The following is a 27665-nucleotide window of genomic DNA, read 5'->3' as shown; positions in this document are numbered from 1 at the left end:
CCACCAAACACAATCAGATTGATATTTTTATCTTGACTCAAACCCAATCTTCTCCAGTTTCCCATTTCATTCACGAAAGCTGCCAGATGGGAGACTGACTGCAAGAGTTAACAAATTACATATTTGCCCTTTGAGGATCCATCTGCCTTTGTGAATAAATAACATTTTCATATCCGCTCAGTCTGGTTGGCATTTCAGGTTCAGGGAAGCAGGGCAATCAGGACTGGATTAATAAAATGATTCAATGCCTATGGATAAATCAAGGAATGCATGTTTAAAGGAATAACAGGTTTTTTTTTGTATTGGACGAAAGACTGCAAAGGGAATGGTGGGTAACCGTACTGCTGGTGCTGCATACAGAACACAAGTAAATCTGTTACAATAGTAATTAGGCCTTCTTAAAGCAAACAGTTTATTGTAAGTTCATTTACAGTGTTCTAGATCTGACATTCAAACAGAATTGATCATTTTGATCTGTAAAGACTTCCTGTCAAAATGAATTATCTGCTCTTTCCTGTCCTTCATTGTGTGGTGACCTTTACTTAATAAAGAGAAAGAAGGTGTCAGAGAATCTAAATATAAAAAGAATTTCCAATTTATTTGAAAAAATTTAAATTTACAAATTAATTTAATGAAGTCAGAGAAAAAGTAAGCAATGCAAAATCAAAGACATTGTTTTTGGGGAACATACAGACTGGTGTTAGTGTCTACTTATTTTCATTATACGCATATGAGTCAATTTCTCTTTACAAAACTGGGTACGCAATACAGGAAATGAACCTTATAACTCACATTTGTGTAAGAAAATGTTCAACTGCACCACCTGCTGACGAGGTTCTGTAAAGTAACAATTATTACATTTGGGGTTTTTGAAAATAAATGTAGTACTTAAAAATAAATCAGCCTAGAAAATGACTTGATCAGTGTCATGAAATATTACTGTAAACAGTTACAATAAAATGTGTATTTAAAAAAAAAGGACAATTAATTTCTCATACAAACTCTTCGGCTGTTGAGAACATAGACAGAATAAAACGATTTTTAATGAAAATACATATCCAATGTAATAGAAAAAGAAAATGCTAACCATTTATTAGCTTAAAATCTAAGCTAATCTTGAATTTTGTGACAACTATGTCACATTTGATTTTCTTTGACAATTTAAAGCCCATTGTAAAATATGTGACAAGGTTAGTTCAGACGCTGATTGAAAAAGTGCTAAGCAAAGGTCTAATCAGGTTCAAAGTAATCTGAAAGAGGGCATTAAATTATTAGAACCATTAAGTTGTAAAGTCTTATCTTTTGTAGCAAATAAGTCTTAGATTTTGAAAGCAATGTTGTAAGAGTAAAAACAGAATTATAATGGTGATAAGTGCAATATTTAATACATTTTAAGGATGACTACAGCGTGTCAGAGAATATGCCTACATGGTGAACACAATAACAGGACTATTGTTTTTGTAAAACAGGTTTAACTGTTTGTTCTTTTCTTCTCTTGACACATGTTCCCTGTTTGATTTAATTTTTTACCAGCTGTTTGGAGTTTATTTGATATCTGTTGGAATTGGAAAAAAAGGAAAACCCTTCATCTTCCCACCTGTTTTTCATACATATGCAAATGTGACCACAAAATAATTTCTTTCAGAGATATAATTCAAGCTATTAATATTCAAACAGCAATTACAGTTTTTTTTCTCTTTGCATTTCCAAATCTTATATCACTCAGTGGAGCTTTAAAACCTGGACATTTTGTTTCACCCTGTTTTGATTTCCAGTCTTTACATTTTAGATCAAATGTTTCCAAAGGCTCTAATCCTATGCCAGTGATATATTATGCTAATCTCTGTTGACTTCACTGATCCGTGTTGCAAAGTTAAAGCAAAGGACACAGTTACGGACAACAGTTTCTTCAGGAGGATTCCATCACTGTAGACACTTGATATGTCTGGGTCTTCATCCTGCGCTTCATCTCTCTTATCATTTGACATACAGCCAGAGGGTAACAGCAGTACACTGCACTCCAGTCCTCACACACACTTCCCTGTGGGCAAACATGTAGGACAACAAGGAGCAGACATACAGTACATGCAAGCAAGTGGAGGAAGCAAACAAAACGAGGAAGCAGAAACACACACAGAACACATTTTTAACTACAAGGGCATAAAATAGAACACATGTCCCAATGCACATTTTACTTTTAAAATTGTTGATAAAATGCTGAATAAAGTTTTTATTTCACTGTATACAATGAACATTTTGGGGTTTTTTGTTTTTCAAAATAAACAAACAAAGAACTATGTACTGCACTCACCCGAATCTTGTAACGCTCCCTGATTCCAACTCTGATGGCAAAAGTGGATCCTGGTAGGAGAGGCATGCAAAGACACTCCCCAAACTGCTGGGCTAAACTCAGATCTAAGTAGCACGGCACCAGCGCCCCAATAATACCTGTAAGCATGTAAGAAGGCAACAATAGTTTCTGTGTGAGTATTTCTAAGTGTTTTGCTCGAGACATAAATCATTATTCTTTAAAGGTGTTTAAGAAGTAGAAACAACTAAAATACTTTAAAAAATGCTTCACTGATGCTTTCTTTTGAGTGTTTTGTAGAAAATAAATATTAAAAATGTTAATGCATGCCAAATTACTATGTGAATGAAATTAACACCGTCCCACAAAAATACAGGATAAATAATAATAATTTTTAAAAAATCTTTTGATTATTTTTTGCTTTTGTAAAAAGGTTTATTAGCTGTATTTTGTATTACACTCTAGTTGTTTTAGGTTCAGGTAATGAATGTGCAAGACAGATGGACAGGATTCAGAATTGGGAAAACCAGAACAGAACACAGCCTGAATGAATGAATGAATGAATGAATGAATCACGGTTCTAAATACATTTGCTTTTATTATTAACATCAATGTTAAATTAGAAATGTGCTTTAGTGTAGTGTGTGAGTGCCTCTTACATGTTGTCATGTCTCCACAGACATTAAAAAGTCCAGTGCTCCAGTCTCCCCCCATTTGTGTGACAGGTGGTGATGGTTGTTGTAGCAATGCCAGGACCAGGCTGAGTTAGCACTGGGCTCATCGTCACAGGGAATTCAGTTTGACCTCTGGCTATCATCAGTTTGTGTGTCAAAGACTTCCACTTCTTCATCTTGACACATCGACGCTGAAACATTTTTGACTGAAAGTTCTGGTCTAAAAAACAAAGAAAAAGCAGCTTTAAATGCAAGCTGGTTCTCTATATGCATAAAAGGGATATAATCTAAAGGTCTAATTTATTCCTTGTTCATATTGTTCACAAAATAAATAAATAAAACACAGGATTATACAGTTATATGATGAGAAAAACTTCTCACTTGCATACCAATGATATGCAAAAATAAGTAAATCAAGTAGTGGTACTTGGGATGTGGTGAAACTGTTGCCTTGAATTACACTGTGCCGAGTACTGGGAGCTTAATGAAGCAGTTTGGGACAGCATAAAACACTTACTGGTCAGTAACTGTTGTCTCCTCCATTACTTGCTTCTAGCCAGAAGCTCCTTGAGACGGGTGACACAAGGAGGAGAGACGAGAGTGGAGCCGGGAGTCAGCAGGAAAGAGGAGCCGAAAGTGACGCTCTCCCAGTGAGAGGCTGTGTGTCGGAGCAGATAAACCTGCAGTCAGAGGGCTCAGCCAGAAGCTGCGTGACTAAGATAAGTCTTGCTGTCTTCAGTCTGAGACTTCGCTGTGCACCCTGCTAATACAGCAAATAAAGAGAGGGCAAATGAACGTCAGAGTGCAAAAAACATAAAATGTTCAGCATGGGAGGACAAGGATGCATTCGCACAAAAGCAAGTTAGAGGATATCTGTTAAAGTTTGAAAAGAAAATGCATGCAAATAACTACAAAAAGAAATTTAGAAAGAATTTAAAAAATCAAACCAAATAAATCAAATCTAACACTTTATCTGATTCATGATATGTAGTTATACATAAATTCTTAAACAATGAATGCAACACTTACCTCTGAGGTAAAGAACTCTTGTATGAGGCACTGAGAGGGAAAATCTTGGTTTTAGATGTCATGAAACTTCTGCGGTTTTCATTTAAGAGGGCTCATTTCCTCTGTTCTAACAATGACCTCTTATTCAGATTGATGCACTTTGTACTTGAGACTTAGAAACTGACAGAAAAAAAGGAAGAGGAGCTTTGTACGTGCTGAAAAGTCATGTAGTGAAACCAAGAGGTTCAGAAGCGTACACTCTGAAATCAATTATAGTGATACAAAGAGTCACTATATACCTTGTATAAATCTAACAGCATTTCAGAAAATAACATCCTTCATCAAACATAGAGGTAGTAGTTTGACTGTCTGGGGCTTTGTTGCCGTTTCAGCACCAGGATGACTGTACAACTTCTGAAACCATGATGAATTCTGCTCTGTAGCAGAAAATCCTGAAGAATGTCCTGCAATCAACGTGTAACTTCAAACACACTTGAGTTTTAAAGCAGGACAATAATCCCCACAAAACAGCAACCCAACTTCTGAGTGAGTGAAAAAAATACTAAAAGAAAGTGTCTGAAGTAGCCCAGTCAAAGTCCAGAGTTAAATCTGATCAGGATGCAGTGGTATGACCCAAGCAGGCTGTTCATGCTCAAAACCCCTCCAGGTTGGCTTAATAAAAACAAAGTCATAAAATACTTCACACAGTACTCCTTCCGTCTGAAAACATTCCTTTGAAAACAAACAGGAGTCTGTGTTTGTTTCTTTGAATGTGTTCAGAAAATCCCTGTATTGCATTTTAAATAGAAATTTGATGTTTTTGGATAAATAATATCAACAAAACAAAACATTCAAACTGCCTTTATGCCTCACATAATAGTCACCCATATCAACTTAATGGCTAGCATTAAGGAACCAAACAGGATTTTGCAGAGAATGTATTCATTTAAAAATGCAAACCTAATGCTGCCAGTTTAGTTCTCGTGGAATATTTTTCTACTATAGCTTAGACCATATAAACAAGCAGAGACAAACAACTTGCAAACATTCAAATATTTTTATTTTTGTGGAAAATCCAGACAAGCACAACTGACAGCTAGAAAATATAAAAGCTGCCCAACAAGCTGAAGAGACATGATATCCCTCACATTTGATGTATAAAATAACACCAGACACATTTCCATTTATATGACAACATCAGGCATTCAGAGCACAGCAGGATCTGCCTGACAATGAACACAAGTGCTCACCCTGTGAGGAGGTGGTGGTGTGGTGGATTGTTTGTTCAGTACAGATCTGTTTAAAAGCTTAAAAACTCAAAATACCAGACAGGAAAAGACTGACCATTTACAAAACTGCCAAACCTGAACCTTCTAAAAAAGACTATCTGACACAGTAGACTGATGTCCTAGTACTGTGAAACAAATGTTAGATTCTGGTGTTATTTAGCTGTCACTTCTAATTAACTGTAGGCATCCACAAATTAAAAGGAAAAGTGATCTTTTTATGTCTCTTCTGACTGAAAAGATTTTTGTTCTAACTGCAATAGCTTTTGAAATTTTACAAAGAAACTGCTGAACCTGCTCCTTTGTGCCTGTGAGAAAGCCGTTTGTACGTTATTGGATAAGATAAACCAAAGTATCTCCAATGTCTACAGTGAGGCCGTTGTCAGCCAGAGTGACCTTCTTCTCATTAAGATTTATGTTGAACACAGACTTGCTGGAGATGGGCAGCTTGCCTTGCTCCTCCTGTCCCAATATGGGCACACGACGTGGGCCTAGCACAGGATCCTCATACCTCATCAGCTTCACTCTGGACAGATCTAATCGTGAGGTTAAGAAAACGAGAGTCAGGGTAGGCAGAAAATTAAGATAAAAAAAACAAACAGAAAAGAGACAAAAAAGACAATCAAAGTATGGGTTAAAGGGGGAATGGGTGGAAGGAAGTGAGATAAAACAGAATGTGGTCATGAATTGGATGACATAATCACAGAGAATTCATATTGATTTATAGGAGTCATATTTTTCCCCAGACAGAGTTGAAGTGTTGTGCAAGATTACATGAGTGATCATAAGAACCCCAATAAAAAATATGACAGACATAAAAGAAACCTTTGGTAAGAAATGAAAGAAAGGACTACCAATTTAAGAAATCCTAGACAAATACTTAACAGACATGCCTAAATGTTTTTTAAACCATAGTGATTAACATGAACACAGGTGAGTTAAGTTGTTTCTTAACGTCTAAGCTTTGTGTTTGAGGAATTGTAAACCCATTTTGATATTAATAAACAACTGGAAACTGCTTTAATCAGAAAATTTGACGGCTGACCATTTATTGCTTTATCTATTTAATAGATTAGAAAATGATTGAGCAATAAGAGACAACAAACTCTGAAGAGCCCAGGTGGTTTCAAACTTTTTATACATCAAGATTAAAAAAGCTATTAAAATATGATTTCTTTACCAGAAAGCATAAATTCTCAGATATTTGCATGTCATCTCTTTGCAAACCTGTACAGTTAACAAAAATATATATATGAAGACAAAAAAGACAATCACAGTATTGCTTACTGTATTTTTATAGAAATATGTGCTGGGCAAAAAAGTGTCTGATAATAAATCTTTAAATAGATCTTCAAACTGCATTACATTACATGTTTTGTTAAGGTTTATATTTATTCTTTATGAGCAATGCAATGATTATGCTCTTCCAAGTCAATAACAATTACGCTTTTCTTTAAAGCCTGAATGGCAGATTCTGGATTACACCCATTTGGATGTTATGATGTCAAACTACAACTTGGTTGTTGCATTTATAGACCAAAAAATATGGAGTTTTACTTAAGAAAGATGAAAAAGAAAATTATGTTTCAGTATCAACAAATTAAAGGGAGTTCTTCAGTCCAGCACCAAAACATGCCAGATTTAGCCAAAAAGGCTAACTGTTATCTGCAGTGCCTTTCAGGTTAATCGTATAAACATAAAGAATAAATTACAAAACACAAACTAACGCAGCACAATGAAATTTTCTTTAGACTACATGCTGTTATGGCTTCATTCGACCTAATCTAATTAAATTTGTAACAGCTGGACTTCCAAGCTGTAGGCACATCTCAGGGGTAATTTCAGCAATCAGCATGCATCTAGCCACAGTTTAGATTGCAAAAAGGTCAAAATACTAGTGAATGAGCCATTTCGGTTTTCTACATTTCTATACTGGCAGATGGCAAAGGCTCAGTGAAGTCATTTCTGAGGCAGATTTGGAAACAACGCGCATCTGAATTTGCTTATCCACCAGGAGGTGTGACAAACCAAAAATATGAATCAACACAACTCTGAAGTGACTCACTGGTTTACAGATTATTTTATCGAAACAGAGTGAATATGTTTATGCTCTCTAAAATACAGACTTATATATTTTGGGTTTCAAAAGGATAAAATCATGTTTCGTAATCTGTGCTGCTAACCTTTTATGAGTCTGTTGACTTTGGCTAGTCGACGGACAATGGCGTCTTTGCTGTCTCCCTGCCGGATGTCAAGCTTTGTGGAAAACAGGCCGTTGAATGGTTGAGGGTTGACCAGGGACACGGCTACTCCAGGCTTGGAAGGAGCAACAAAGTTTATTTCGTTATCATTTTGTTAATCATCAACATAAAGACAACATGATGCATCATGTATGCAAACAAACCTGCAGTTGAACATAAAAATAGTATCTGCTAACATTCATAAAATATTCAGAAATAACTGTTTTCTGTCATTTTTTTAGCATCCATCACACATCGGGAGCCTTTACCTCTGATCTAAACACACTGAACGGTTTCCCAGGGCAACAATCCTCCTTCACTTTGTCATCAGCCTCTGATGCAAATAAGACATCAATCTGCTCCAACTGTATGGGGGGAGAAAACAGGAGAAAACATATCAGTGCACAGCTGAGCAGACTAACCACAACGGTGCATTGCTTAGATGTTTTTTGTGCGTTTGCTCTACTGGCACAGACTGGCAGTGTTAACTAGACTCAAACAGTAATCCCAGACTTGTTGCCTGGTCTTACACCAGAATATCACACATTTTGTGTATTTTTGGAGAGAAAATAGCAACTGGAGGTTAAACTAGATGTAAAACAGAATACTGAACAGAGAGGCACGACAGAAAATGTTTGTTTTTTTGTTGTTGTTTTACACCATTTGCTCATTTAGTTGTTGTACCCCTCATGCTTTGCATTGGATGGAATTTGGCCTCTGCATTTTACCATTATTTTTATCCATCTAGACAGGCTGTGAGCAATCTAAGGCTACTTTATTACTTATAAAGCAACAACTCCCCAGTGATCTGAGTTCAGCAGAAGCCCTTTTATAGCAGCAAACTGAAGTCATTTCACCATCTACACCTTTTCTCTGCTGACTGTTCTTTTCTCAGTGAGGTATCACTGATGGGACCTTTGTATAACTACTGGTTTTTGCAGCAAGAAATACACCATGTAATATCCAGTCCTTGAAATGCACAAAAATTCTAGGTTAGCCTTTTAGTTTAATGTGCAAACATATAGGTTTAATTTTCTTTTAAATATGTGTTAGTTTGTAAAAAAATTATTATCTGGAGTTGTAGGTTTATTTATTTGTCAGTACTAAGCCTTTTAGGAGAAAAATAAAGTTGGTTACAGATAATCATTGCCAGCTTGGTCACAGAAGACTGAAAATCAAAACATTGTGAGCAACAACAGATGAAACTTTGTGTTTGTTGAATCTGAAGAGAGTGAAGTCACAGACCTCCAGAGAATTAGTTAAGTACACCAGGTTCTCCATGAGAACCGCTCGCTCATCAAACTCCAGCTCTAGATCCAAGACTCTGGGGCCGTTCTTCTCCAGGTTCTCCTAAAAAACACAAACGCAATCAAACAGTAAGTAGATTATGAATATAATGCTAAAAGTACTAACAATGCAGCTGCAGAAAATAATTATTGGAAACCGGACACTTTACTCTAAATGTACACCATGTATCTGCAGGATGAGCTTAAAAGACGTAAAGAGCCATAAATAAATAAAGAAGCTTATCATGAATATTATCAGGGTTATTCTGTTTGATCACTTGAATACAGACTAACGCACCTAAGAGAAGTGACTCATACATTTTTAAAAGAGAAATGCCTTTGATCAGCATTATTATTAGCTGCTTTAATCAAACTGTATATCTATATATATTATACATATACATAGTTAAGCTCTAAATGAGATAGGAAAAGCACAATCTTTGATGACATTTTAGTGCAGGTATTAAATAGTTCTGTCCACCATTGGATGCTTCGCACTGACTATGTATTATAAAAACATATATAGTCAGTACAAAACATTAGCTACCTTAACCGTACCACAGGAGACAGCTCAAAATGGGAATATTTCTCAATGATGAAAAATACATTTTAAGATAATGTTGCATTTGTGAAAGTTTGGAGTAAAAAAATAAACTGAACAAAAAATCTGATAAATTCTACAGACTTGCACTAATAAATAAAACATATATAGTTTTTATTCATTAACAGGGATAAATCTCATGATTGCATCTTTTCTGAAATATTCAATCAATCAAAAACCCTACAACATATTAGTTTCGCGTATTGGGCCTTAAAACAAAGAAAATAAGAACTGGTCAAAATCAGAGTCAAAAACTGGTATTTGCCAGAAAAAGCCTGAATAGTGCACTTTCAATGTGACCCTTAAAACTAATAATAAATACCTTGATCATGGCAACAAATGGCATGACTCTCTTCATGTACTTCTTCAGCTCAGGCAGGGCTCCCAGCTCATTGGCTATGACTTTGTTGTCTGGCAGGATCCCGTTGTTGCTCTGGTCACAAACACAAAGAGGTGCTACAGATTTAAACAAAAGCTGAGTGTGAACAGTCAGATGAAAAGGACAGCTGAACGAGTACCAGCATTAACTTGCACTGTGTCTTAAACACAACTATATAAAAAATAAAGAGCAAACAAACATTGTTCTGTGGAAGGTTTTTTTTTTTTACCTTGTAGTGCTTGCCGAGCAGAAATAAGGCGCTGTGTTGCCATGGAGGGTAGCTCTTAGCCACATAAATAGTGCAGTGGGACGGCTTAGCAGGGGGCTTAGAGTCACCTTTCTATGAAAGGAGAAAAATGCATTTAAGAAAAAAATAAATAAAAACAACCTTTTAGATGTGATTGATTCATTGTTAACTCACAACACAAGGTGGTCGCAATGGAATACAACTTTGGGGTTACTTAGGATGATGTAACAAATACACATGCTTTTTGATGCTCGTTAGTGAGTGATCTGTTCATTTAATTTACATGGCAGTCGTGTACCTACAGACTGTACCACATGAGTCATGATGGGGAAAGAGGTTCATTCTAGAAATATAATTTCTGTAAAGTCACATGGGTTTTTAGCTCAACTGCAGCAATTTAATTGTGCATAATTTATATTTAATTGAAACAAAACATTTGTTTCTAGCCACTTTAGTCATTTTTAAATATGTATATTACACAAATGACAGACGGGAGCTTTCTAGGCTAATATGAAATATATTATCAGAAATCTCTACTTTCTAACAAAGATTAAATATGAAACCATATCATAAAATTAAAGTCAGTCCTTCCAGTTGTTTGTTTCTCTCTTTTCCTATTTTCTCCCAGTTCTGGCCCTGTGCTCCCAAAACATTGGTAACAAATCAATAACTTCAGTCTGGAAGCCCAAGATATCGCCTGTCTTAGATAACATTGTCAGTACCTGCTTTGTTTTTCCCTCTCGGCTGCAGAAATCCACATAATGAACAGACAAACTTTTCCATTGTGAACACAAGACTCAACACTTTTGGTTTATCCAAAAGGATAACAGATGCTGCAGGAAGCTCAACATCAATAATCCACACCTGCTGCATTTCAGGCATGACACACAGAGAAATAATTCAAATAAATCATTTTGCTTCTGAAACCAGTAAAAACTTGATACATTCTTTTTACCCTGATGGTCAAGAAAGAAAATTCTCATTTGTATTAAAAAAAAAGACCAAACAAAAGCCTTCTCTAGTCTGAAGTCGATTTCTTTTAAATTAATTTTTTTCCTATTGTTGTGCTTCCCGTGCAAACAATAATAAACTGTGAAACATCTGTTGACAGAGAAAAAAAAACACTCAGCCTCCAGTTTCTGACTGTTTGGGAGTTTTTGTGCACAAAAGGTTTGGTTTTCATTCAACAAGGAAAAAGAGAAACTATGAAAAGAGTTCGATCAATTTTAAAATTGATTTTTACTCTTACAAAAAGCCATCATATCTACAATGTAAAGAACATGCAACAGCTTTTACACGTTTCAGAACGTTAAATTTAAATGTGAAGCCTTTCCAAGATCCACGTGATTTAAATTTAATACCAGTGTGTAGGACATTTTATTCATTGATAACTAATCTATAATGGCAAACATAGGTGGTTTTGATTTTAATTCCCTAGAGCCAGATGTGTTGTGTTAGTTTTGCCAAAGGATAAACTGAAAACTTCAGAATTTACAAGAAAGTGATCTACAAAAGAGAATAAAAAAATATGCAACACTAAATAAAAAAGCATAAATAAAAAGGTTCACTGAAGAAGCTGTGAGTTAGTAAGCATATTGATTTGGGACACAACCAAGTATAGTAGACATATTATACCTTGCTTTTGGGAGGAAGCATGTATGCTTTGAGTCTCAAACGGAGGTCGTGTGCCGTCTCCATCAGGTACTGAGAAGAACGAATAAGAACCTCATCGATGGGGCCGGCCACGGGCCATGATGCCTTCATTAGAGAACCAGTCTGTGAGCAGGAGAAGAGTGAAAGGAGATTCTTATTTTAAAAAAGCAGAAACAAAAACTGGTCTCATCAATTATATAATCAAAAGTCACAGTGCTTATGTAACGGCTCTAGCAGGAATCAGTTGTGCTTGAGCGTGTAGAAAAGCAACATATGATTTCAGCTTGTGGTACCAAGCACAGGCTGTGGGGAAAATAAAGGTAGTTGAGGGGGGCTCTTTTGTTGTTGCTAAGCAACAACTGAAAAACATATCTCCAACACAGCAGCACTCCTTCATATTCACAAATTTGAGTGTTAAAAATATTCATGGCTCTCAGTGCAACAGGAAGCGTGTAACAGTGAGTGCACTTGCTTCATGGTGTAGAGGAAACGGCTCAGCGTGAAGACAGGCTCCCAGCAGACTTGGATTTCACCAGTGCGAACTTGTCAGTAGCCATTTCACACCAGTAAATGAGCAGTGGGAACAAGTGCTACTGAGGGCCAGCCGTGAACCTGGAAGTTTAAGCTTTCCGATCCCAGGTGCTCTTCATGAATGTAAATTAACACATTACGGTGACCCGTTTTGGTTGGCTGCATTTCTCTGTTGTATGTAAAAGTCTATGACGAGGAAAAAGCCCCAAGAGAGGATGGGAGGAGAGAATCAAAGCCAGATTTATACCCTGAGAGCACACTGTGAACACTAAAAGCAGAGAAATACCAAAAGTCTGTGTTACATACCTTGCCCAGTAGACTCCATGTGTGTTCACAGAGGTGTGGACAGATGGGGGCCAGCAGCAGTGTTTGTCTCTCTATGAACTGGAAGACAAGGTCTCTGTGCATGCCTTCAATAGCCAGCTCGCGGTACTTATCTTTAGTCGCCTAAAGCAAAAACATGAACAGTTTTAAACTTCCACATCAGTTACAATATGCACAATGCTCCAACAACAAAACAATAGTACTATCCCTGATAAGTGCTTAGAAATGGATACATGAAAGGGTAAAAGGAGATGAAGAAAAACAGACCTGTAAGAATCAGTGTATACTGTAGCATGATCCAACAGCAACAAATCGAAATAAATGTGCTTTCTGTCAAAGCTGATCAAACTTTCATATTAACTTAAATGACATCTTAATAAAATTGTGTTTAATCAGAGCTACTCCTCTGATGCATCACTCAATTGTTTTTCGATTTCAACCAAGAATTTCATGAGGCATTCCTTTAGAATCAGCATCATTAACAGCAATCATGTTCAGTTTAGAAGATGTAAAGATCTTCTATTCTTAGTACTGGTAAGGTTTTTAATATAAAACAAAACAGTAGAAAAAATACAACATATTTTTTAGGGTCGCAAATAAATATACTGCAAATAAAATATTGGCAGCATTTTAGAAATTTGAGCTGAGGAACTTTATGGTTTTTAGCAAGTACATAAAGAGATTGCTGTTTTTGACATCAGTACAAACCACACTAATAATGAACAGAGAATAGAAATGTGAAATTAGTAATCTTTTAAAGGTAGAAAAACTAAAACAAATGTAATGCTTTTAAATACAGTTATTTAAAAGACATTTCTAAATCAGTTAAAATTGGTTGGTGAACTAGCTTGTTTATAGAGTGACACCCCCCAAAAAACCCAACATATTATAGGCTAGATCACATTGAAAACTATTTATAAACAGCTCTTAGATCTTTAGACACTTGCCTTCCAAGTTTTAATTGCTATTTTTTATATATATTTCAAAACAATTACAGAAATTTTAATGGTTCATAACACTTCTCATAATAGTGTAATCTCAACGCTTTAGAGACATTCTTATTTTTTGAGCTAAAGATATTTCTCAGAAAGTTAATGTACTTACCTGGAACTCAAAAAAGCCGCTCTTCAAAGCCTCCTTGTACATCATCCTCTCATAATGCTGCTCTGTCTTCAAGATGCCTGCATTCATTTCACTGGAGAAAAGATAAAGTCCATGTAATTATATAATATAAATTATATAATAAATAAGAATAGCTGAGCTGTTGCACTGAGATAGAATGCTCATTTTCATAAAACTTCAGTGTTTCACAATGCAGCTTTTCTAGGACATAAGAGCCTTTTGTTATAAAAGACAACCCTACTGCAGAAAGTGCCTCATAATTAGCAGGTAAAAATGGCAAGTAATGAAATACATGTTACTCAAAAATGTTTTAGGGTGAATTTTAATCAAATTCAAAACAATTTTTAAAAAGTTAAGAGAAAACATCCTTCTGAAATGTACTGTCATAAGATTATTATGAAGGCAGATTCCAGATAATATGAAAAGAAATGCATGCATCAAGTTCTTGATCTTTACAAACCTCACCATTACTTAGCTCATGTTACCACATACCTTGCAAACACACGATCGTTGAACGTGTCAACGGGCCCTGTCCTCAGGTTGTTCTGGTTAGCAATCATCTCCTTCACCCACTCCACCCACGTGTAGAGGCGAAGAATGCCAGCGTCAGCCATGGTCTCCACAAAGTTAGCGTCTTCCACCGTGTCCCCAGCGTCAGCTAGAGCCAGACGCATACCTGAAAAGAACAAAGCGATGCAAAATCCACAGAACACAAACTTCACTTAGATTATGTAGTCTGAAAAATGGGTTGTGTTTAAAACAAATGTGTTTAGTGCACACGCACAATGCAAACACTGTACATAGCACTCCCTAAGTTTATAATTTGCTATATTTAAACTGGGGATGCACAATGCATTTGCATTAATGTCAATATGGCCGTTAGTCATTTTTTAACATAAGGGGGTCTGTTCCATAAATAAAAGTGGGATGATATTAATAACTGATTTCCATTTTTCTCTTGTTTCTATTTGTGTATGTGTTTCAGGTTGAGGAGGAGGGTAGATCATGTGGTGTTTGTTTAGTCATGTGACAGTGATGCAGCACAGAAAGTAGAAATGTTTAATTGAAGCAGAGAAACAATGTCGACTATATGGTCATGTTTTTCAAAAGGGTAGGGAAATATATTCAACATTGATAAATATCAGTTATAAGTCATAACAGCAGTAATAATATTGAATATTGATATAAATATGGCAACTTTATAAATTGGTGCATCTTTAATTCCTGTTATTCATAAGAGAACTTGTATTTCAAAAATATTTTATTCAAAAATATTTTAATGATGGTCTAAGCAGCAGTTCACACAAACACAGCACACAAGATTCTTTTTTAAACATATCCCAATTAATTCTTATTGGTCCCCATGGCATCCTAAAATTATCTCAGCTTTTTTGTTTCTATTTTGAAGGCAGCCTCTTGAGTCAACTATGTGAATGCATGATTTAGGATTTAGGACACATCATCTGACTACCCATCTGACTACCCACATCATCTGACTAAATAAAAATTAGTTGGACCCAAGAAACTGCACACATTGGGCATTATTTGTGGTTCTTTTAAATGTTTTATACGAATATTCAAAATTAAGCAAAGACTAACATACTACCATAACAATTAAGAGTTGCTATAGGCTGTTATGAACAGCTTTAAAAAAAAAGCTTTATTTCTTAAAGCTGTTCACAACAGCCTGGAGCAACTCTAATTGTAACCTGGGACTTGGACATAACCGCTACTTGGACAAAAAATGTTTACAACATAATCCAGTGGAATACCCTATGTAGTGTAAATATACATTGAAATGGACAAGAAAACTCTTATAAGGAGAAAAAGAAGAAAAGATTGAAGATGATACATAAAATGAAAAAGATCCAGAATAGATGAAGAAATTGACATTACCGTCAGCTGAAAACTTGCTGATGGCTTGGCTGAGAGTGAGAAAGTTTCCTGTTGATTTGGACATCTAGTAAAAGAACAAAAACATTTTTTACATATAAGATCAAAACAAATGCATTCATCAGCTTCAGATGACTAAAAAACAGGTACATATCGAAAACAGAAATACTAAACGGTAAACTAAGCAACTTCAAAAAGTATTTAAAACATTTTACAAAGTACGGAGCCCTTTAGGGGAAATGGGGAAAAAAAATCTCTTCTGCATTACCTCGCAATATGTTTTACGTTACCTTGCAGTAATGTACTGATTAGTTCATGCGACATAATTGAATACTGTAAGCCTTACTTACGGTGGTCATCGCACCTTCTGCTATAATATAAGGCTTTCGTGAGGTTGTTCCATGTATGTTAATATCTCACTGTGAAATATCTGAATTTTTATATATTTTTCTTTAGGATAGAAATGCACCACAAACCTATGATATAAACGGAAACTTTCCATAAGAAAGAAATAAAAAGGAAGGAAAAAAAATACATCCAAACTATTTGGACCATTTTTAAGTTATTATCGCAGGGTAATAAAGTCATGTGACAGTTTTGATTGTGTCTTTTTAAAGGGCCGTTTTCCCTCAGCCTTACACAAACAGACATGCAGTGAATAAATATATTTTTGAGTAAATCAGTTTTTTGCACCAAAGAGTTAAGAATAAACACTGAGGCTCTTTAAATGTGTAAACATTTGAAATTTTAAATTGACATTTATGACTGTATACAAAATAAACCAGCAAATATTGCGAGGTAACACAAAAGAAAACTTTTTTCCCCGTGTCCCCTAGAGCTTCGTAACAAACTACTTCAAGGTTCAGTCATAAAAAACAATTATTTTAAACAACAAAACAAAAATGGAGAAGGGTTATTTAAATTCTGCATTTAGCAAAAAATGCATTCTAAGATTTATTTCTAAATCTTTCATAAAAACAAAATATACCATTTGCTGCCTTCATCCAAAAAAACAAGAAAAAAATTGCTTTATATTCTCTTCAGGTTTTAGTATTACTAAAAATTAAAAAAAATCATTATGATCTAAAAATGCTTGACTTACCTTTTCCGAGTTAAGGAGCAGGTGTCCGTTTGCTCGAACCGCTTGAGGCCACTTCCCACTGTAATAGAAAAAAAAACATTAATTCTATTAATGTTGGGTTTCCAAAATGAATTTCCTCTCCTGTCGTTTTGCTGATGGAGAGCAGCATCTGAAACTTTGTTGAAAAATATAAAAATATAAAACAAAAATACAGTTAAGGCTCTGTTAGAGCTCCACGCCCCATTATTCAAAAGGTTTCAAGTCATTTGGAGGCTTCATCTGCCACATCAGCAATGGCACATATTGAATAATGAAGAAACTACTCTGAAGTATAGAAATGTTTTCAGCACATAGGCATTACAGGGGAAATGTAAACATTGACTCAAATGTGATATTAAAACAAAGAACACATTCATAACTGTACACATTGGAGTGGCTGAAATTTGTAACAGTTTGCATCAACCATAACATGACAAAACCTGATAATGTTTTTTTAACGCTTGTGAATTTTAGTCCAAAAACATGGACAACAACATTAGTCTCACAAGAGAAAAGATGAACTGCAGCAAATTTAGACTGGCTATATTCCAGCTATAGACCTCTACAGTGTGTGTAGAACTTGATTAATTAGAAAATATTTTAAAAAATCAAAGTCTTGTCCACTGTCTTGATGTGCAAAGTTGAGAGAGAAAAAAACCAACAGCAGCAGGTGAACTGGAGAATGATTTCACAAAGCACAGATCAGTGCTGAACACACATCACACTGTTCAGATTTCTAAAACCAACTTGAAATTTTTCATCCATTTCATAATTTTGTATTCCTTTGCATTGGTATATTAAATGAAATCCCCAATACACAACAGTTTATGGCATAATGTGGCACAATGTGATAAAGATAAATGAGCAAGGGCATTTTTGAAAGGCATTGTAATCATTTACATTTTTCATGTGAACTATAACTCCCAACTTTATAAATAAAACTCTAAAAGTTAAACCGGCATTATACCGGCAGGTCAAACAAGAAAAACTCACCTGTCTTTGGGCCACATGGCTACATGGTTATACAGATAATAGGTGAGGTGGTTGGGCACAAGATCCTTTCCAGACGCACGGACATCCACCGGGTACCAGTACTCAAACTCCCTCCGCAGCCTCTGCAGATGCTCCTTAGGGATGTCGGTCTTGGGAAAAGGAGACGACTTAAAGAAGATAAAGTCCCACACCTCTCTAGTCATCTGCTCCGGCCTGTCAAAGAAGGAAAACATGGCTAAGGGCAGAAGGAACAGAATACTGGGCTTATGTGCATTAAATGCTAGGGGTGACTATAAGCTTTAACGAATCTGGTATTCTACTGAGAGAGCGATGTATTTAGGTGCTTATAGCAATCTTCAGTGATACAAAATTGTGGATTCCAGCATCAGTTTTCTTCATTTGTTACATGTTAGAAGATGTTTTTAATGAGTCTACTCTATTCTAACTCTCTGGAATAAAATGTCTGGTTGATTGTTGCAGAGAAAAAAAAGAGACGAAGAAGAAGAAAAAAAACAGACATAAACAGCTTCAAGTTCAATATTTGCTTTAAGTGCAGGTCTGTGTGTGGCAAATAATTACTTGATGTCCAGTGGAGAGTCGCCTTGTCCGTTCAGCACACCTCCCTGGAGGAGGTGGGCAACAGTGTAGTAAGCCATATAGATTGTGGAGTCTGATAAAGACTCGATCAGCCACTGCTCGTCCCAAGGCAGCCGTGTTCCTATGGTAACCACGGGACAGAGTCACACACAGACAGACAACCAAAGAAACACACAACAAAAATACTTAAAAGATAAAATAATATTTATTACTTTGTACTGATTAAATGCTTAAGACTGCTAATTAAATAAATTATCAGTCTTGTTCCACTTGGTTCACGTTCAGACAAAAAAATTCTTGGTAGATAACCAAAGATTTGGATTGAGTTGTGTAATCCTTCCAAAAATAAAACTGCGATGCAATCTGGTGATGCCAGAAGACAAAACCACAAGTAATCTCTAAACAGCTGTTATGACAGATAACCTGGATTTTATATACTTTAAAAAACAGCTATGGTGACGAGGAGCAAAAATCCATTTTTAGTTTGTTTTTAGTTTCAGATCCTCTTGGCTCATCTTTTTGTGTTACAAGTAATGATGGAAAATGATCGTATCAGTTACCATACTAGAGAAAAACAATTAGGCATCGTGTGATAATAAACAAGAAACTCCAACTAATATTTGCAACTTAAAAATCTGAATGAATGTGTTTGTTATTTAAACTTTTTGACCCATTTTCCAGTATTAGCTTCTTGAGGGCATCAATAACTGCCGTATATATGCTTCAAAATATAACTGATTGCAATCATTATTTTTAGAGTACTATTTGTGCTTGTTGAGCAGTGATGCATTTTTAGCAAAAAACCACAAAAACATATATTTTAGATACTTTTTCACAGTACTGAGATTTCAATAAATGCAACAAAATTACAATTACAATTTCTGTATTGTCCTTATTCTGTATTGTAATGTTTTACTACATCAAATGCATTTTTATGTCCTCAAATTATAAAACTCTAGCTGTAATCACACTTATAAAATATTTTATTTATTTTAGAAAAAAACATTTTATTTGAATCTACAAGAATTCAGGATATATTTAGCATTTTATTTAGGCTCCATACTGCATCTATTCTTGCAGGAACACAAGCTAGTGCTAGATGCTCTGTGACCAGGCCTTTGTCTCCATCTGTAGACAAAAAACCTTTACACAAACAGCAGTTTGAAACTTTCAGGCATCACACTGTTCTCTTCCATCTTTTACATGGTTGCATGTCAGGTGAAGAAGAAACAGAAGAAATAGGATTATGGGGATTTTTTATGTTATTGAACACATTACACAAAACTGTGCACTGGTCTACCTACCAAGTCCGTAGGTGCGAGAGCAGGCATGTTCCTGTAGCCAGGCTAAAGCTGCCTCAAAGTTTCTTCTAGTCTCCTCACAAAATCTAGAATTTTGTACACAAAAAATACAGAGTAGGTAAATTATATTGACCTTAGAGTGTTTTATCTTTTCATATAATTTTTTCCAGCAGTTTCCAAAAAAGCCTAAGAACAATGGAGATAAATATGCATTTCCATTATAGCAAACAAGCATTTCTGATTTGTTATAAGACCCCTGAGAAGTGGGCTCAAACCACAGGAAACAAACAAAAAATATTTAGATAATGTAGTCATTGTTTTTACGTTTCCAGTGACTTGAGGGATGCATTGGCCTGCTGCTTCCACTCAGCATCTCCGTAGTCCAAATACCTGTCCAAATACCAAAACAATAGTTGTATTGATCTGTTCAGAGACTGAAGCAAAACACAAATATAAAATTCTCTAGAATGAATGAACCAAATAGAGCATGTAGCTTAGATGAAAATTCAAAACACTCAATACCCATAAATAGAAATAAAAATGTATTCAAATGACAAAAATACAATTCTATATAACCAAGATTGCGCTTACCACTGGTCACAAAGCGCCACCACACACTCATCTACTGAACGTGACATGACCTGCTTCTCAGGCTCCATGTAAATCAAGGCCTCACCCTGTAACAGATAAACATTGTACAAACTGAAAATTGTAAAGTAATATAAAAACATGCATTATACAAACACCCCACGCTAACACATCCGTACACAGATGTATAAAGAACTAAATCCAGATGAAGTTAAACATGTTACCTTCTCAACCATCATCATCTGGATCGGCTTCTTCACATCTTGGACCTTCTGCCCCTTGTATCCCTCGACTAGCATGATCTGAGACATTTATTCACAACAGTTCATTAATATTAATGAAATGTAATTATTTTAAAACTTCTCACATCAATAAGTGGGCAATGTATCTGTAGACTTTCAAGAAAAACAGGAATTCTGTGCAACAATTTATTAACATGACAACTTTGTGACATGAAACAAAACAATACAAACAAAACAATCAAAACCAGTTGAAAGAAATGCAAACATCAGTGGATAATTTTATATTCAACCCAGTATTTATAAAGAAACTTTTCAAACCTAAAGTTAAATCATTATTTAGTTGTTTGAAACCTACCCCTTCATAAAATCCCTTCAGGTAAACCTTTTCTTTGGCTTCAGCCAGTTTGTCTTTGTCATTTTGGCTCTGGATCTTCAGCTCATCACAGACGAGAGGGGCTGAAAGGTTTCCAAAGCCTGGGATTTCAATGATGGGGACCTGAGGTGTAGGCATTTAAAAATTATAAATAATGTTACACTGGGAAAGTACCATTAAGTAAGTATGTTCAGTCCAAGTGAAACCAAAATTACTTTTAAAAGAGTTGCTTACCGGCTCAAAAGGCAACACCATCTTATCCTCAATTCCATATTTTTCCCTTAGAGCCTTTAGGAAATTCAAGAATTAATAATTAATTATTTATTGTATTTTTTTCTATGAATTCTCAATGAATTGCACAGCAGACATTATTTATGCATAAAAAGATTTACATAGGTGTTATTCTCTTAAAGCAGAAGGTTATGTCACCTGTTTCTTTTTGATGTCCCTGAGAGCAGCAATGTCATCAGGAGCATCAGATGGCACGCTGGTAACAACCCCAGTACCTGGAGACAAGGAGAAAAAAAGTGCAAGAAAATGCACATGAACAAAACTAATTTATTTCATTTTACTTGGTTCCAAATCTAATAAATGCCCCATGCTGCCACATTTCATTATCTGCTGTGCAGCAAGCACTGGAGCAACAAACGAACTGTGAGAAAGGACACACAAACATGATCTCATTTACTGTTGCTCATTACACTCCATAACCCTTCAAGACAAGATGACAGATTGAGCATGAGAAATTCATTATTATTCATATGGATATTGTGACATTTCGGTTTAGTGATTCAGAAATTCAATTTATGAATATTTACAGAAATCCATCAACAGGACAAAAAATTACTTAGGAGCAAACAGCAGCTTTTCAGCAACAGTAGCTAAAAATAAAATATCTGCAATAATAAAGGTCTATTTGGGATACCAATTAAACTCCAAGTGGAAAAAAAAAGAAAAACATTCAGTATGTCATCAGGACATCACTATATACACTGACCTTTTAAAAGATTCAAACCGCTTCATGATTTTTTCATTAACCTGTGATGAATGTGTTTAGGACACTTGTGGCCAATTCTTCTTAATTTAATATCATCATAAAATTTTTCATCTGATTTATAAAATATAATGCAAATTTGAAATATAATATATCTTACCCATTGAAAAATTGCAAGAAATATAGCAATGTTCGAAAAAAAAACAAAAAACTAAACTGCCTAAATATGAGAGATCTAGAAAACTGTTATAAAAGTGCAAATTTTTGCCTTTGTGAGCAACACTGGCAAACAGACTAATACAAATTAATGCAGTAAAGAACTGAATTCATATATTTTGAAGGACTCATACCTTTGTCCTCCTTAATGGTGAGCATTGGCAAGGCATAGATGATCTTATAGGAGGTCAGAGGAGCACTTAGGGCACAGCCAAGGATGTCCTAAACAAAGAAGCAATGTTATGTCATTGAGAACTTATGCTCATTTAAGAATTAGATATTTAAATTCAGTTCAAATTTCTGATTCAAAGTTCATATTTATAGGAAACTCAGAAACAACTAACAAGCAGCAAATTATTATGTTTACATCAATAAAGATTATATTTTAGATGCACTTGCATTTATACATGGCTGCTAAACACTTTTACAAAGTTTGAGATCTTATTAAGAACATTATGATTGAAAGTTACAACCTCCATGTAAACCGTTAACTTCATAACTTAGACAAGTTTTCAGCTTGTGATTGTGTAAAATACAGTAAGTTTCATTACAGTTACTGAAGGCAAGTTTTAGCCAGTTATTGAAATCTCTGTCTTTAAGGCAGATGTTAATAAATACCATCTTCCTTGATGGAAAAGCTGGTAGTGGATGAAGTAAAAATAATGTTCAGATTCCAATTCCCCTAACAACAATAACCCAGTTTCAGGAGCTTCCATCTCCCAAGGGTCCCAGTAACAGACTGAATCCTAACCTGTTCCACAATGTTTCTGAAGGGGCTATTTGCTGCTCTTCATCATAGGCATGTGGTTTTTTCCACAGCATTTCAACACCAGTCAGAACTACATCACACAGAATAGATGATTACCATTTGTGCAGTCTGAGAGGAAATGTCACTCTGACAAGGAGCTAAATTCTCTGAATGGAGCGCAGAGAACAGCCTGAAATCGGTCAATCTGAGCTTATCGCAGGTAGCCTTTTGATAATTCAAAACGTTCTTCTCTTCAGCCATGTAGAACTTTTTTTTTCACTCTGAATAAATGTGAAAACACATAAGTTCATCACTTCTTTTGTATAACTGATATCCTGGAGTTATTTTGATCTAGAACATGTCAGATATTAAGGCTTTGTTTCTCAATTAAATAATTTATCTCTCAAATCAAAATGCAAATTAATCTGGCAGCCTGTCAACATTGTTTTCTGCCTCTCTCTCATTCATCTAGACTTGATTATTATCTTAGTATCTCTTGTGTTTGTTGGGTGCAAAACATAACAGGCTCTCTACCTGCCCAAGTATTTCCATGATCACTGGCACCACTCCATTCTCCTTGGTGAAGCCCTGGAAGGACATGTTTCTGGCAGACCTCCTGGTGGAGATGAAGACGTCTCCGTTGGCCGTTTCAAAGGCGACATACTTCATGTCGGGTCTCACCCAGCAGTTGGTCTGACCGAACATGGTTTCCGGTCTCAGAGTGGCAGCAACCAGGAAGATGTTTTTGCCTTTCATACCACTGTGGGGAGGATAGCAAGTATTCAAATCTGACTTCTTTGTGAATAATTAGTATATTCAGTCATATTAGTTTCAGATTTATTCACATAAGCTTGATTAAAAAAAAGAAATCCTAGGAAATTGCAAAAAGAAAAGAAGAGGAGACATCACACAATTCTGTTCAAACAAGCAATTTGGCAACAAGAAATTACGAGATTATGCGTTTAAAAGCCAGTGCAAAAAAAAGAAGAAAAAAGAATTAGTCAACAATACATATCATAGCAAGAAAGACCATAGTCATGATATTTTACCTGCTATAAAACACTTTGGATTTAAATTTTGCAGTGTAAGGTTCAACCACCTTCATCTTGATGAGTGTGTATTCCTGAGGTCCCACACCCTGCAAATGACAGAAATTAAACAAAATGCTACACTTTGGTCATCATAGTGTGAATAAGGTTACATGTGATGTCTTTGAATGAAAAACTAATTTATATGGAATCACAAGCCTTCAGTTTAGATAAACTGGTGTTAGGATATAGCTGAATATTTTACATGCATAGTAAATTGAATAAACATTGTTTATGCACATTACAACATTTTGAATTTGGTGTTTGATATTTTAATAAGCACAATGTGCATACCTCCCCAGTTTGCCTGTCATGATCCATGCATGGCTGTCCGTCCTTGGGAGAGTAGATGGTGTACCTGTAGAGAGGTAAACAATATTCATACCAAACTCCACTGAAACAACTTTAAAGTTAGTTGTCATCCTTTATTTTTCATAAACATTCTATGAAATTGATTTTACATTCAGTTGGTAACAAGGAAGACAGCACAGGAAAATATGTTGCCTTGCTAAAGTGTCCACAACCCTGGAGCATATATTTTGACATGGAAGGATACGTGGTTTTCCACATTTTTTTAAACAACTGAAAATCTGAAGTTTGGTGTAAACTGAATTCAGGTCAGATTTGTTGGTTGTGTGATTCTGTCAACAGATCTCTCCAACTCCACAAGAGTTACCACCATCATTTTGGCTTCTTCACATATCAATTTTCTCTCTATGCAGCCTGTTAGTTTTGATGGACAGTCATGTCTTGGTAAGTCTGAACTTTTTTCCAAATGAATCATAGTAAAAAGAGTTCAACATAAAATGCACTCCAAACTTTATGATTTTTAAAATTAAAACATTTTGAAAACACGTTTTAATTTTCTTCCATTTCAAAACTATGTTCTAAATTTTCAAATTCCTGTACAATATGATAAAAGTTTGTGGCTGTAACCTGATAAAACATGAACAAGTCAAAGTGGTATGAAAACTTGTGCTAAGTAGTAAAATTCAACTGATGTAAGAAATAAAAATTGCATAGGTTTACGCAACTGAACAAAAGTACAACTGTTCAAAAAGCCCTAATTAAAAATGTACCTTTTGCCAAACTTGATCTTCTTCCTGTCTTTCAGGGTGAGAAAATGCCACCTGATGAAAGAGTCGTAGAAGGGGTTCACATCAGTAGTGATGAAAGACCGCCTCCAATCCACCTACAGAATAACACAGATTATTACATTTTTTTAAATTTTGATGAAAGGGATTTGCCTCAATGATACAACAAAAAAGCGCAAAAAGCACACAGAGTTCAGATTTATATAAATCTAATTACTTTGAGTATAAACAAAATAGAAAAACAAGCAATACTGCAAGTAATAGTTTTATATGTTTTGTCACCTTGACTCCCATTTGTTTGAGGTCTTTGATTGCCAAAGGAGGGAAGTACTCCAGCCAATGTTCTGCCTCAGCAAACTTGGCAATTTCATTGTCATTTAGACCTAAAGACCTCATGATGTCCCACTGGTATGCGGAAGATCCAGATTTGGCCACTGCTTTACTCTGACAAAGAGATTTTCAGTCAGTGAAAACAGTTTACATGAAAGCAGTTAAAAAAATAGATACAAACACAAACATAGAATATTCCATTCCGTTTACACTAAGACACAATTTCATTGTAGGAAATTATTTCAGCTGTCAGATGATCCCAACCTTCCTGCCCTTTGATTTGTCCTTGATGATGATTTCATCAACAGCCTTAGGTTTCTCCTTTTCCTCTTCATCCTCATCTGGAAACAGGGGAGGGTTTCCGTACAGCTCCATCTCTCTCTTCAGCTTGTCTGCACAGGCCTGATAAAATGAACAAAATGTATGAGATATAGAATGTGGGTGCTTTAAAACAGAGTTGGTGATGGAAATGAAGATCATATTATTGATTGTTTTAAGTGGAATACATGGAGCAGAAAGGCAAATGAGATGTTACCGCAAACTACTTTCATAAAACTCTTTATTGAAAACCATCAGATTCAACAAGTACTTGTTGCATAATGCAACTTACATTAATTTTCTGTTGGGAATTCTTATACTACTAAACACTTTTTATTGTTTAAAGTAAAAGCAAAGACAGACTGTAGTAACTAAAAATGAAAATAATAAGAAGATGCCAACCTTGATTGGCATTCCTGTGCAGTGCAGACCAAATGGGAAGAGGCATTTCTTCCCCTTCAGAGACTGGAAGCCAACAGCAAACTGCAGGAACAAATCAGAACAAGAGAAGCTCAGAGGAAAAAGTGGAAGATATTTAACATTTTCAAGCTACCAGAGGTAGAGCATCCTGGAATATTTTTTATGTAATATATTATTTCAACCAAGGGCACTCTGCACAATCAATAAATCTCTTAGGAAAACACACTTCTATGAACAGTCCATTAAACATTAAACTAATAATTCTCAATTAAAACCAAATTAAGCTCAGGATTCTGATTTGTTTTAACATTGAAATTACAGTGATTTATTTCTTCCATATCTTGTTTTTGAATTTACTACAAGTAATACGGTTGTTTAAAAAAACTGCTAACAATTTTATTCTAATAAGTGAACAGGATGAATTTAATTTCTATGTATTCACCTTAGTCCGAGTTTCCAACTTACCTCACACTTTGACAAGCTGAAAGTATGGCCAAGATGCAATCGACCATTCATATACGGATAAGGAAAGGAGACAAAGTACTTGTTTTTGCTGTAAACAAATAAAGAAAATGAAAGTTATAAAGAAAGACCTTTTAGTTTCTCCCTGTTTTGGTAACTGTGGTCTTACACCAGACAGTAACAGATTTGTAAGTGAAGAGGCAGTTATTTGATTTTTATCTTGAAATGAAAAAAAACGTCACCCTAAAATTTCACATTTTATGATATTTCTGTAATTTTTTAACAGAAACATATGATCTGGGTGTCATGTAAAAGTTTGTTTAATTGGTTTTTGATGTGAAATTGTTTGATTCGACATGTTATTTGCTGACATACCTGTTTAATTAAATTTATTTAAATTCTCTCTGTACCCATGTTTTCTTTCACTTCAACAGACGTCATAATATAATGAGAACATATTCATCACAATAAGATAAACATCTGCAGAAGAAATATTGTATTTAACGTACACTATAAAATATGATATCCGTTTTGTTACCTCAACAGAGCAAATTTTCAAGGCAAACTAAATGACAATGACAGCAGCTACTCACTTTGAAGTTTCTCCCACAGTTGACGGTGCGTCAACCTCAAATGCTCTCTCCTTCTCCCATTTCTCCTGGATTTCCAATTCAATCTTTCTCAAGTAGTCCAACTTGGCTGTCCCCTTTCGTTCCTTGAATACAATGTTAAGCAAGAATTTATTTCTTGGAGAAAATTATCAACTGTTTAAAATATCAGTAAACTCATGTTGATAATGTAATAGCAAACATAACGACATTGATTTCATTTTTGGCATAAGATTTAGGCAGCTGGCTCGGGAGCTCATGCTAGCTTAAGTAGCTTTCAGCTACAATAAGTTCACACATAAAGATAGAAAGTGTATTCATTTACTTTATAGAAATACAAATCACTCTGAAATACATCTTAGAACTTACCGTCATTTTGTAACAACTTGACAACAACGTGCTTTTCTGTAGCTTAAAGAGAGGAAATAATATAAAACTCCAACGACAAGAGAAACCCACGCCACCAGTGTCTGAATGATGACACCGACAATCGTCTTTCCGCAGAGCATTCTGGGTAATGCAGTCTCCACGAGGTCTTAAGCGTTTACTTTGACAAACAGATAACTGACCACTATCTTGATCTAAATATGTAAGGTTTTGCTAATGTTAAAATAATATGGG

At 35.3% G+C, this 27665-nt stretch overlaps 2 protein-coding genes across 2 annotated transcripts; both read right to left on the bottom strand.

Moving 5' to 3' along the window:
* Nucleotides 1-398: 398 nt before the first annotated feature.
* plac8l1 (PLAC8 like 1) lies at nt 399-4905 on the bottom strand. Its single transcript, XM_032576036.1, is given in 6 exon segments — nt 399-2041; nt 2312-2448; nt 2968-3031; nt 3033-3104; nt 3106-3202; nt 3500-4905. Coding segments are annotated over 6 exon segments (528 nt in total). The 5' UTR covers nt 3526-4905; the 3' UTR covers nt 399-1909.
* Nucleotides 4906-5033: 128 nt separating this feature from the next.
* On the bottom strand, nt 5034-27549 carry lars1b (leucyl-tRNA synthetase 1b). Its single transcript, XM_032576030.1, has 32 exons — nt 27414-27549; nt 27030-27151; nt 26440-26527; nt 25957-26037; nt 25501-25638; nt 25189-25350; nt 24892-25004; nt 24107-24170; nt 23774-23862; nt 23259-23484; nt 22111-22198; nt 21196-21272; nt 21001-21054; nt 20749-20889; nt 20376-20453; nt 20155-20240; nt 19888-19953; nt 19567-19649; nt 18245-18383; nt 17666-17878; nt 16655-16712; nt 15556-15619; nt 14152-14335; nt 13642-13732; nt 12520-12660; nt 11665-11805; nt 10012-10122; nt 9726-9836; nt 8762-8866; nt 7786-7881; nt 7460-7592; nt 5034-5812 (listed from the first exon to the last, which is right to left on the bottom strand). Exons 1-32 carry the CDS (start codon nt 27417-27419, stop codon nt 5607-5609), a joined length of 3555 nt encoding a protein of 1184 aa, XP_032431921.1. The 5' UTR covers nt 27420-27549; the 3' UTR covers nt 5034-5606.
* Nucleotides 27550-27665: the final 116 nt, after the last annotated feature.

This window comes from Xiphophorus hellerii, chromosome 11 (genome assembly GCF_003331165.1).
Source record: "Xiphophorus hellerii strain 12219 chromosome 11, Xiphophorus_hellerii-4.1, whole genome shotgun sequence".
Classification (NCBI taxonomy): domain Eukaryota; kingdom Metazoa; phylum Chordata; class Actinopteri; order Cyprinodontiformes; family Poeciliidae; genus Xiphophorus; species Xiphophorus hellerii.
Note: the sequence above shows the minus strand (reverse complement) of the source record. Positions and strands in the feature narration are given on the sequence as shown.

What these genes read in the sequence shown, in the direction of transcription:
- lars1b (XM_032576030.1), bottom strand. An exon ending in GCACAGGAATGCCAATCAAG is followed by an intron (nt 25,639 to 25,956) that starts GTTGGCATCTTC and finishes TCATTTTATCAG; the next exon opens with GCCTGTGCAGACAAGCTGAA. An exon ending in TCAAACAAATGGGAGTCAAG is followed by an intron (nt 25,005 to 25,188) that starts GTGACAAAACAT and finishes GTTATTCTGTAG; the next exon opens with GTGGATTGGAGGCGGTCTTT.